This window comes from Oncorhynchus mykiss, chromosome 13, assembly GCF_013265735.2.
Source record: "Oncorhynchus mykiss isolate Arlee chromosome 13, USDA_OmykA_1.1, whole genome shotgun sequence".
NCBI classification, from domain to species: Eukaryota; Metazoa; Chordata; class Actinopteri; order Salmoniformes; family Salmonidae; genus Oncorhynchus; species Oncorhynchus mykiss.
Genome location: NC_048577.1, coordinates 23396887 through 23408894, shown reverse-complemented (window position 1 = coordinate 23408894; position 12008 = coordinate 23396887). Strand labels below are relative to the sequence as shown.

Below are 12008 nucleotides of genomic sequence, written 5' to 3'. Positions count from 1 at the left end.
ACCCTAACCCTAACCCTGAAAGAACTTCACTGAGGCTGCATTCATTGTAGCTGGGGATTTGAACAAAGCTAACCTAAGATTAATACTCCCTAAATTATATCAGCATATTGAATGCACAACACGAGCTGCCAGAATTCTGGATCATTGCTACTCGAACTTCCGCGATGAATACAAAGCCCTGCCTTCGGCAAATCTGACCATGAATCCATTTTGTTGCTCCCAGCCTATAGACAGAAACTAAAATAGGAAACGCCCATGCGCAGGTCAATACAATGCTAGTCTGACCAATCGGACTCCATGCTTCAAGATTGCTTCGATCACGTGGACTGGGATATGTTCCGGATTGCCTCAGACAACAACATTGATGTATACGCTGACTGGGTGAGCGAGTTTATTAGCAAGTGTATCGGAGATGTTGTACCCGCTGTGACTATTAAAATCTTCCCTAACCAGAGACCGTGGATTAATGGCAGCATTCGCGCAAAACTGAAAGCGCAAACCATCGCTTTTAATCATAGCAAGGCGACCAGAAACAGACCGAATACAAACTGTGCAGCTATTCCCTCCGCAAGGCAATCAAACAAGCAAAGCGTCAGTAGAGACAAAGTAGAGTCGCAATTCAACGGCTCAAACACGAGACGTATTTGGTAGGGTCTACAGTCAATCACAGATTACACAAAAAAAAAACAGCCCCGTCGCGGACATCGACGTCTTGCTCCCAGACAAATTAAACAACTTCTTTGCTCGCTTTGAGGACAATACAGTGCCTCTGACACGGCCCGCTACCAAAGCCTGTGGGCTCTCCTTCTCTGTGGCCAACGTGAGTAAAACATTTAAACGTGTTAACCCTCGCAAGGCTGCCGGCCCATGCGGCATCCCTAGCCGCATCCTTAGCGCATGCACAGAACAGCTGGCTGGTGTGTTTTCGAACATATTCAACCAATCCCTATCCTAGTCTGTTGTACCCACATGCTTCAAGAGGGCCACCATTGTTCCTGTTCCCAAGAAAGCTAAGGTAACTGAACTAAATGACTTTCGCCCCATTGCACTCACTTCTGTCATCATGAAGTGCTTTGAGAGACTAGTCAAGGATCATGTCACCTCCACTCTACCTGATACCCTAGACCCACTCCAATTTGCTTACCGCCCCAATAAGTCCACTGACGATGCAATCGCCATCTCACTGCACACTGTCCTATCCCATCTGGACAAGAGGAATATCTATGTAAGAATGCTGGTCATTGTCTACAGCTCAGCATTTAACAACATAGTACCCTCCAAACTCGTCATTAAGCTTGAGACCCTGGGTCTCGACCCTACCCTGTGCAACTGGGTCCTGGACTTTCTGACGGGCGCCCCAGGTAGTGAAGGTAGGAAATAACTTCTCCACCCCACTGATCCTCAACACTGGGGCCCCACAAGGGTGCGTTCTCAGCCCTCTCCTGTACTCCCTGTTCACCCATGACTGCGTGGCCATGCACGCTTCCAACTCAATCAAGTTTGCAGACAACACTACAGTGATAGGCCTAATTACCAACAACAACGAGACGGCCTACAGGGAGGAGGTGAGGGCCCCCGGAGTGTCAGGAAAATGACCTCTCACTCAATGTCAACAAAACAAAGGAGATGATCGTGGACTACAGGAAACAGCCCCCCCCCCCCATCCACATCGACAGGACAGTAGTGGAGAAGGTGGAAAGTTTTAAGTTCCTCGGGCGTACACATCATGGACAAACTGAAATGGTCCACCCACACAGACATCGTGGTGAAGAAGGTGCAGCAGCGCCTCTTCAACCTCAGGAGGCTGAAGAAATTTGGCTTGTCATCTAAAACCCTCTCAAACTTTTACAGATGCACAATCGAGAGCATCACCGCCTGGTACGGCAATTGCACCGCCCTCAACCCCAAGGCTCTCCAGAGGGTAGTGCGGTCTGCACAACGTATCACTGGGGGCAAACTACCTGCCCCCTGGACACCCACAGCACCCGATGTCACAGGAAGGCCAAAAAGATCATCAAGGACAACAACCATCCGAGCCACTGACTGTTCACGCCCCTATCATCCAGAAGGGGAGGTCAGTACAGGTGCATAAAAGCTGGGACCGAGAGACTGAAGAACGGTTTCTATCTCAAGGCCATCAGACTGTTAAACAGCCATCACAAACATAGAGAGGCTGCTGCCAACATACAGACTCATATCTATGGCCACTTAAATAAATGGACTTAATAAAGTTATATCACTAGTTACTTTAAATAATGCCACTTTAATAAGGATTACATATCCTACATTACTCATCTCATATGTATATACTGTATTCTATACCATCTACTACATCTTGCCTATGCCGCACGGCCATCACCCCTTTAGATTTGTGTGTATTTTGTGTGTTTAAGGTAGTTGTTGTGAATTTGTTAGATATTACTGCATAGTTGGAACTAGAAGCACAAGCTTTTCGCTACCCTCGCATTATCATCTGCTAACCATGTGCATGTGACCAATAACATTTGATTAGATTTGATTTACTTCACACGCAATGCTGTATGTGTGGCATTAGCAATGTAGCCACATTTTGTTGTTAGCAACAAGGGAGTTTTAGCAACAAGATATTCATTGAGTTTTTCTCCATAAAGACTATTTGAAAATAAGTTTAGGCTTTTTCTTTTGTGATCAGAGTTAAGGAGTGTGAGTTGTCTGTAGTTTCGCCAATGAGTTATTTTTCAAAAATGTACAGTTGAAGACGGAAGTTTACATACACCTTAGCCAAATACATTTAAACTCAGTTTTTCACAATTCCTGACATTTAATCCTATTAAAAATCCCTATTTTAGGTCAGTTAGGATCACCACTTTATTTTAAGATTGTGAAGTGTCAGAATAATAGTAGAGTGATTTATTTCAGATTTTATTTATTTCATCACATTCCCAGTGGGTCAGAAGTTTACATACACTCAATTAGTATTTGGTAGCATTGCCTTTAAATTGTTTAACTTGGGTCAAACGTTCGGGTAGCCTTCCGCTTCCCACAATAAGTTTGGTGGATTTTTGCCCATTCCTCCAGACAGAGCTGGTGTAACTGAGTTAGGTTTGTATGGCCTCCTTGCTCGTACACACTTTTTCTGTTCATTCCAACAAATTTTCTATAGGATTGAGGTACGGGCTTTGTGATGGCCACTCCAATACCTCAAGTTTGTTGTCCTTAAGCCATTTTGCCACAACTTTGGAAGTATGCTTGGGGTCATTGTCCATTTGGAAGACACATTTGCGACTAAGCTTTAAATTCCTGACGGATGTCTTGAGATGTTGCTTCAATATATCCACATTATTTTCCATCCTCATGATGCCATCTATTTTGTGAAGTGTACCAGTCCCTCCTGCAGCAAAGCACCCCCACAACATGATGCTGCTTCACGGTTGGGATGGTGTTCTTTGTCGTGCAAGCCTCCCCCTTTTTCCTCCAAACATAACAGTGGTCATTATGGCCAAAATGTTATATTTTTGTTTCATCAGACCAGAGGACATTTCTCCAAAAAGTACAATCTTTGACCCCATGTGCAATTGCAAACCGTAGTCTGGCTTTTTTATGGAGGTTTTGGAGCAGTGGCTTCTTCCTTGCTGAGCAGCCTTTCAGGTTATGCCTATATAGGACTCATTTTACTGTGGATATAGATACTTTTGTACCTGTTTCCTCCAGCATCTTCACAAGGTCCTTTGCTGTTGTTCTGGGATTGATTTGCACTTTTCGCACCAAAGTACTTTCATCTCTAGGAGACAGAACGCGCCTTCTTTCTGAGCGGTATGACGGCTGCATGGTCCCATAGTGTTTATACTTGTTTGTACAGATGAACGTGGTACCTTCAGGCGTTTGGAAATTGCTCCCAAGGATGAACCAGACTTGTGGAGGTCAACAGTCTTGGCTGATTTCCCCATGATGTTTGAAGGTAGGCCTTGAAATACTTCCACAGGTACACCCCCAATTGACTCAAAATATGTCAATTAGCCTATCAGAAGCTTCTAAAGCCATGACATAATTTTCTGGAATTTTCCAAGCTGTTTAAAGGCACAGTCAATTTAGTGTATATGAACTTCTGACTCACTGGAATTGTGATACAGTGAAATATTCTGTCTGTAAACAGTTGTTGGAAAAATTACTTATGTAATGCACAAAGTAAATGTCCTAACCGACTTGCCAAAACTATAGTTTGTTAACAAGAAATGTGTGGAGCGGTTGAAAAACAAGTTTTAATGACTCCAACCTAAATATATGTAAACTTCCGACTTCAACTGTAAAAGCCAGCTCTGTGTGGATAGAGACCACCCACACTGACCACCAAATGTATCCATGATAGGCCTACGTCTGATGGTACTCAACACTATGTATCTAATAAGACATTGTAAGTTTGGGTATCTCTAAATAACCTGCACAACAGTTTTCCTTACTTTAGTAAGGGTCTGATACAAAGCAGAATGATTGATGCTACGTTCAGCCCTGCGTTTCTTGATGTCTTTCTGACTGCTCCGCTATTTAAAAGCTTCAATCAGCCAAGGTCTCTTGCCCGAACACACACACACACCCTTAGGACAATCTTGGCTAGATTCTCTGAAGCAAATGTGCCCACTCCATAGTTAGCTCACCTCTGGGCCTCTGGGAATTTCATCATGTCGACTGGTGCAGGCACTTTAATGAACAGGTGGAAATGCCGGGTTGGGACTCATTTTGTAAACATTCTTGGCTGACCCCTCCTAGCTATAAAGAATTAAGGGATTTACGATGTTAAGCTTGGCGCATTCCCGAACCAACGGCACAGTCAGACAGTGGTAGTGCTCCTTACATTAAGCTATGTGTTGTATTGCTTTTACAAGCTTCACTCAACTATTCCCTTTCCTGTCAATGAGTTTATTTCTCACTCAGTGTGATATTGACTCAACATTTAGTGTGAGTCATCACAGGTTAGTGTAGTGGGATCAAAGCATCAGTTGTCATTCAATGGTCGGATAAAGCCGGGATTCAATCCGATCGCCCCTTTTTGGCTATGCACCATTTAAAGGCAATGTTACCACAGTCGCGGAGATCGCATTCAAAGTAAATGCTGCAGATGTTTGCAAAATTGGAAATTACCTTTTTAAATGTCAACCGTGCTACAAAACGGATCTTCCGTGGTCCAGGTCCTGTTTTGATTGGAGTAAATGATAACTGCAGTCATTATAGAGTGTATTTTAAGGCCTTGGAGCTAGCCTTGTTAGAGCTGGGACTCAGGGGATACTGCAGCTTCAAGAGTTCTTAGTTGCTGAGGAGCTGGCAAACACCTCAGCTTGGGGGAGAGAGACACCTCATCGTTTAATTACTGTGGGGATGTAGCTGGATTGGGACTTGTGGTCAGTTGTGGTCAGTCTGAAAGTGCTCGACTTAGTTTATCTTATTGTTGTGCTATTTATTGTAGCATATGCTAATCCTCACACTATTGGGCTTCTGAAGCCTCAATATCTCAATTAAATAAAACAAGCAGTTTTACACACCAGGAAGGCTTGTGGTTTAAGAGGAACATTAGCTGACCACATTACAAAGATGACTTTTGCTTGGTGACATGGCTAACCGCTAAGTGTTGAACCATGACCTTAACAAGAGCTAATTGACCCCCTTCCACCAAACCCAATCTCTCAGGCCTGTTCCAACAATCCAAATACTGTTTTTAATACTGTGTGATAGCACATATTTCTCGGTCAGCAGTTAGTGTGTATCCGTTTTAACAGTAGTTATGGACACAGACAATGTTTTAAAGTGCCACATTGGTCGGTGTTACATTAAGTCGCCTCAGACATTGGATAGAGAGGTTCAGGGTTAGCATAGACACAGACAGTGCAGATTTTCAGGTCCAACCTATAAGCCGTCTCCATGTTATCTTGTCTTACCTCCAGGTAAGCTGATGGGGCCACAACCCTTTCCATTGTAGTCCGCCTCACTGATGTAGATGACCTTCTTACACAGCCTCCAGAGGCCAAAGTGGGCCGCCTCACACGTCGCGTTCACCTGCTCCACCCGCGGGCTCAGCACGGCCCAATGGTCCGTCACCACCGCCGTAAACATGGACGCCATACCCACCAGGATCACAAAGAACGTCATCTTCACCTTCGTACGCTTGTGCATGGTGCAGTTTGTACGTGGAAACACTGACCAGAAAATGGACAATGAAGAAGAAATGCGTAGTGCCGAGGTCCTCACTTGGATCAGACTTGAAGGGACATCAAACTTCTGGGGACATCGGACTTCTGGGGACGTCGGTGGTGGATTTCCGCGGGCTTCGCTCCTTTAACAGCCACACAGCCTTCCACAAATGTCTCTCTCTTCCCCAGCCTACACCCTCCCACGCTCTCTCTGTTGGATCTGTGCCTCTGGTTTGAGGGAAAGGGGTCAGTTTTGTTGTGCCCTAGTTTTCACGGCCCTCTCCCTTCTCTGACTGTGTCGACTGAGGGGGGCCTGTGTGCCTCAGACTACAGCTGTTAAGGTGGATCAGGAAAGTTGATGACCAAACCGACTGCCATGGTGTGGTGTGGAAGGAGGGGGGCTGCTGCTATAAATGTGAGCGGTGATTCAAGATGTCAGGCTGTCTTTATTGGGTTACATCGGAGTGGGCATGTGTAAAGTGCCATGATAAGGGACGTAAATCATTTTTATCTCCCGGTACTTACTCTAATATATTCAACACACTTTATTTGGCAAACATCTCAGTGAACTATACATGTGCTGTGACACAAGTAAGTCTAGGACGAGTAAGTCTAGGACCTGCCATTTTTACCAGTTCATTTACAACTGCACTGGGGTACTGACATCTCATGTCCATCCTATGGCAATTTGTGGATGCTGTTTTAAAAGGATTTGTGTTGTTGCTATCCTCAAACTGCTTGGTCTGAGTTTCTATGTATCTCTAAACTATTTACAAGGACTAAATGTGTTTGTAAACAGCAGCTGTCTCGCTGCAGGCCTGAGAGTGGCTTTGACATCCCCTCAAGGAACTAGACTCCGGTATTGCCAATCCTGACATTACTGACTCTATGCCAAACTCCAGCACATATCAGATTGATAGTACATGGTAGTGAGCTTCACCAATGTCCAAAAAAGTAATAATACTTGAAAGTCTTACTTAAGCAGTTTTTTGTGGGGGTATCTGTTTGACAACTTGTACTCCGCTCCGCTTTTACTCGCTTTTCCTACAGAAAATATGTACTTTTGACTCCCATACATTTTCCCTGAAACAAAAAGTACCTGTTTCATTTCAAATGCTCAAGTAGAAAAGCAATATGGTCCAATTCACGTGCCTATCAATGTAACACAATAAACACAAATACTGCGTTTGCAATTGACTTTGGAGTATGTGCCCCTGTCTCTCCATCTGAGGCATAGGCAGAAATTGCTGTGTCTGGGGCCGAGTAAAAGTGTCTGGAGCTGGGCCAACATTTTCCAGCAAAAACATCGACATTGTAAGTGAAAATTTGTGCAATTGCATCACATAACACGTGATACATGTGACCAGGAAACACCACAAGTTTCCCTTGTCAAACAAGCCCGTTATTAGGCCTATTGCCAAGTAGGCAGCACCGGTTAAAACCGTTTACAACACCGCTGAAGAAACAAGCTGACCATCCGAGACCGACAGTAAACAAACATAATTAAATACACATCATAGGAGGAGCGTGAGTTTCTCATGTTTGGCGTAGCAGCTCAGCCCGAACTAGAATACATTGATTTAATCGAATCTAGGCCTGCGAAAAGGGGATACATATTGTACAATATGACATACATCTAGACAGGAGGAAAGTATTGCGCAAAACTTTCCAGTGGCACTGACTCGCCCAATGAAAACAGTGAATATGCGCACTCAACAGGCATATGTCCGACGCTCTCCGCTGGTGCCAATAGATTAGTCCTGGTACACCAGTTTGTTGTAGCCTACTAACGGGAATAAACTACAGTACGTTTTACAGTTAAATCATTTGAAAGGATCAATCAGGAAGAAATGTGCCTTGTGTTTATCCTGCGATTGAATTTTGAAATATTGAGATAGGCTAGGGCTGTTTTTAGATGCTTTTCACTGACAATATTTCATATTTGCCGGGCGTGCGCTGACCAAACTGCAGGCTTCCCTGTAGCCTAGGTGCTCATGATTTACCATATGACTGCGATTTAACCAATTAGGTCCCAGTAACTTCTTACTGCATATGCAATGTTTCTGATTAGTTAGGGGACAATACAACCAGCGAATCAAGTTCATTTATTTCATTTGAATTAAAAAAATATTTATATTTTAAACCAGCGGTGGGCCTGTATTCAACCTAGCATGGCCTGGGCCCAGCCATGCCCCGCCCTGGCTTGCCTCTGTGTAAAAAAAATATTATAAAAATATATATATGCGTAATATAAGGAATATGAATTACTTTTTACTTTTACTCAAGTATGAAAATGTAGTACTTTCCCCACCACGGTACATAAGTACATTTAAAACCAGATAGTTTTAGGCTTTTACTTAAAAACTTATTATGGCTGGGGGGCAGTATTGAGTAGCTTGGATGAATAAGGTGCCCAGAGTAAACTGCCTGCTACTCAGGCCCAGAAGCTAAGATATGCATATTATTAGTAGATCTGGATAGAAAACACTCTGAAGTTATTAAAACTGTTTGAATGATGTTTGTGAGTATAACAGAACTCATATGGCAGGCAAAAACCTGGGAGAAAATCCAACCAGGAAGTGGGAAATCTGAGATTTGTAGGTTTTCAAGTCTTTGCTTATCCAAGATAGTGTAAATTTGGTCCGATTGCACTTCCTAGGGCTTCCACTAGATGTCAACAGTCTTTAGAACCTTGTTTCCGGCTTCTACTGTGAAGGGGGAGTGAATAAGAGCTGTTTGACTAAGGGGTCTGGCAGAATGCCATGAGCTAAGTCATGCGTGCGGTCGTGAGAGCGAGTTGCGTTCCTTTTCATTTCTAAAGACAAAGGAATTGTCCGGTTGTCAAAGGAATTGTCTATACATCATTTGACATGTTTCTACGAACTGTAATGGAACTTTTTGACTTTTCGTCTGGACTAAGTGCCTGCGCCTCGTGAATTTGAATTTGTGAATTAAATGCAAGAACAAAAAGGAGGTTTTTGGACATAAATGATGGACTTTATCGAACAAAACAAACATTTATTGTGGAACTGGGATTCCTGGGAGTGCATTCCGATGAAGATCATCAAAGGTAAGTGAATATTTATAATGCTATTTCTGACTTCTGTTGACTCCACAACATGGCGGGTATCTGTATGGCTTGTTTTGGTGCCTGAGCGCTGTACTCAGATTATTGCATGGTGTGCTTTTTCCGTAAAGCTTTTTTGAAATCTGACACAGTGGATGCATTAAGGAGAAGTATATCTATAATTCCATGCATAACACTTGTATTTTCATCAACATCTATGATGAGTATTTCTAATTTGATGTGGCCCTGCACTTTCACCAGATGTTTATTTAATGCAATATATTTCTGAACATAAAGCGCCAATGTAAACTGAGATTTTTGGATGTAAATATGAACTTTATCGAACAAAACATACATGTATTGTGTAACATGAAGTCCTATGAGTGCCATTTGATGAAGATCATCAAAGGTTAGTGATTCATTATATCTCTATTTCTGCTTTTTGTGACTCCTCTCTTTGGCTGGAAAAATGGCTGTGTTTTTCTGTGACTAGACGCTGACCTAACATAATCGCATTGTATGCTTTTGTCGTAAAGCCTTTTTGAAATCGGACACTGGTGGGATTAACAACAAGTGTATCTTTAAAATGGTGTATAATACTTGTATGTTTGAGGAATTTTAATTATGAGATTTCTATTGTTGGAATTTGGCGCCCTGCACTTTCACTGGCTGTTGTCAAATTGATCCCGTTAACGGGATTTCAGCCGTAAGAAGTTTAAGTAGTATTTTACTAGGTGACTTTTATCTGTACTTAGTCATTTTCTATTAAGGTATCTTTATTCAAGTATTTGAGTACTTTTTCCACCATTACCTGGGATAATTTTCTGCAGTTAAAGTTTTTGATTTATAATATGCTTTCCCTCATATTTAGCTTAATCACATTTTGATTGTTTTCCAATCTAATAATGTTGTACTTTGAATTACACATTACAAATGTTTTTCATTGTTAATGTATCACTGTAATGTGAACAACTAAAGTATGAAATGCTACTGGTGCACAGTTATTAATAATTTTACTTCTAAATTGCTGCTCCCACCACAAGTGCTTTGTTGTAACACTGGCTGAGATGATGCCTTGGTCAATCAAGTTAACCTTTACATGGCTAATTACAATAGCCAATGTGGTTAATGAGTAGAAGTCTATTTGTAAAAGTATACATGAAAAACATAAATAGACTTTATTTGTAAAGAAAATATAGGAATTCTAATTCAAAAACCATTTAATTGATCATGCTAGAATACTAATAATACAATGGCGTTTGGTCAACTACATCAAATGTACAACATTTACGATTAATTAGAATTTGAGAAATATACATAAAATGTAGTAAAGATGTATTCAAAGTATCTTTGTTGTGCTCTATATCTAATATACTAAGAATATAAGTACAGAAAAGTGTCCCAATTTAGATCATTTTCAATGTATTTAATATACATAAATGCTAATAAAGTTAATATTAAATGTATATAAAAAATTATATTTAGACCATTTTAAATACACTAAAGTATATTTATTACAGATACTTAAATATATGAATGAAGTATGATTTAAGTATATTTAAATATGTATTTTTCTGCTTGGGTTGTGATCCCACCCTGCCGCTACCCTTTAACAGCAAGTTCAGATTTGTTACGATGTTTCTGTGGCTGAAATAGACTAATCCCCTAATTTGAAGGCATGTCCACATACTTTTGGCCACGGAGTCTATATAAATTCACATAAACTTCATGTTAGTGTGTTAGTATTTTTCCTGAAGCACAAAATGCATTGTTATGATTGAAAACAATTGTTGTATTCAACACACTGAAACCAGACACATACTACAGTATCGTGAAGATTGCCTCGAAAAATTTCTTTTTTTTCGCTTGTTCTCTGAAACTGAGCCTTTATTTTATACTATCTACAAAATCTCCACTTCAAGTTGTTTTTCATTGTTATCTTAAAGTAAAAGCATAACCCTTTTCGGAATTGAGGGAGAAGGAAAAGAAGAGACTTCATCTTAGCACAGCAAACTTCTTTGTATGTTAATTTCTAAACCAAAACACAAAAGAGAGGGCAAGGAAGCATTCAACCACACTTTCAGATTTGGTATCAATTGCGGTAGAACAGTATCTGACATTTACGCCTTCTGAAATGATACAGTCCTCAAACATAATCAGATGAATAAAAAAGTACCCTCACACATGGATGTATTCTACAGAGTGATTAGGAACAGAACACTAGGGGATTGAACTCCCACTATGAAAAATGTCAGCCATTTTGAAAATGAGGATTCAAGCTTTTAAGAAGGAAAAATGTATTGGGATGGCAGTGCTTTTTTCCAGTTCTGTGTTTGAGCATTCAGACAATATCTTGGAAATATAAATGTGGATGAGTACAACTCTTTGGTGCTCTCAACTCAATCAAATCACGCTTCAGACAGGGACATTACCTTTTTTATTCAATTAAAACAAATGTTCAAAGACACTTGGAATCAATTACAGTACATATATTTTAGAGGGATGCCTGACAGAGATTTCAGTGGAGCTACTCTCATTCATTCTGTATTCTCACTTTCATGTGCCCCAATAGAGTTTTCAGAGATTAGCCAAAATAAGGCCTGTAGCCTAATATTATCTTCCCAGAATAACATTACCTTAAGGTAGCACTGGCTGTTACCAAGACAATGGCAGACATCAATATCTACATTGAGAGAAAAAAAACATCAAGCAGATGGATACACTTTTCTCCCTGTTTCTCCCACGACTACTGCCTGTTCTCCTACGACTGTGTGGCCAAATAC

General features: G+C 41.2%; 1 protein-coding gene across 2 annotated transcripts in view; it reads right to left on the bottom strand.

The window, feature by feature from the left end:
* LOC110485985 (voltage-dependent calcium channel gamma-1 subunit) overlaps nucleotides 1–6499 on the bottom strand; it is a 38850-nt gene extending 32351 nt beyond the window's left edge. The window contains exon 1 of one of the 2 annotated variants that reach the window (XM_036940645.1): nucleotides 5907–6499. In XM_036940645.1, the coding sequence (XP_036796540.1) occupies nucleotides 5907–6141 (235 nt within the window). In that variant the 5' untranslated portion in view covers nucleotides 6142–6499. The remainder of the gene's footprint in view (nucleotides 1–5906) is intronic. The other variant, XM_021557255.2, reaches the window with a different exon arrangement.
* Nucleotides 6500–12008: the final 5509 nt, after the last annotated feature.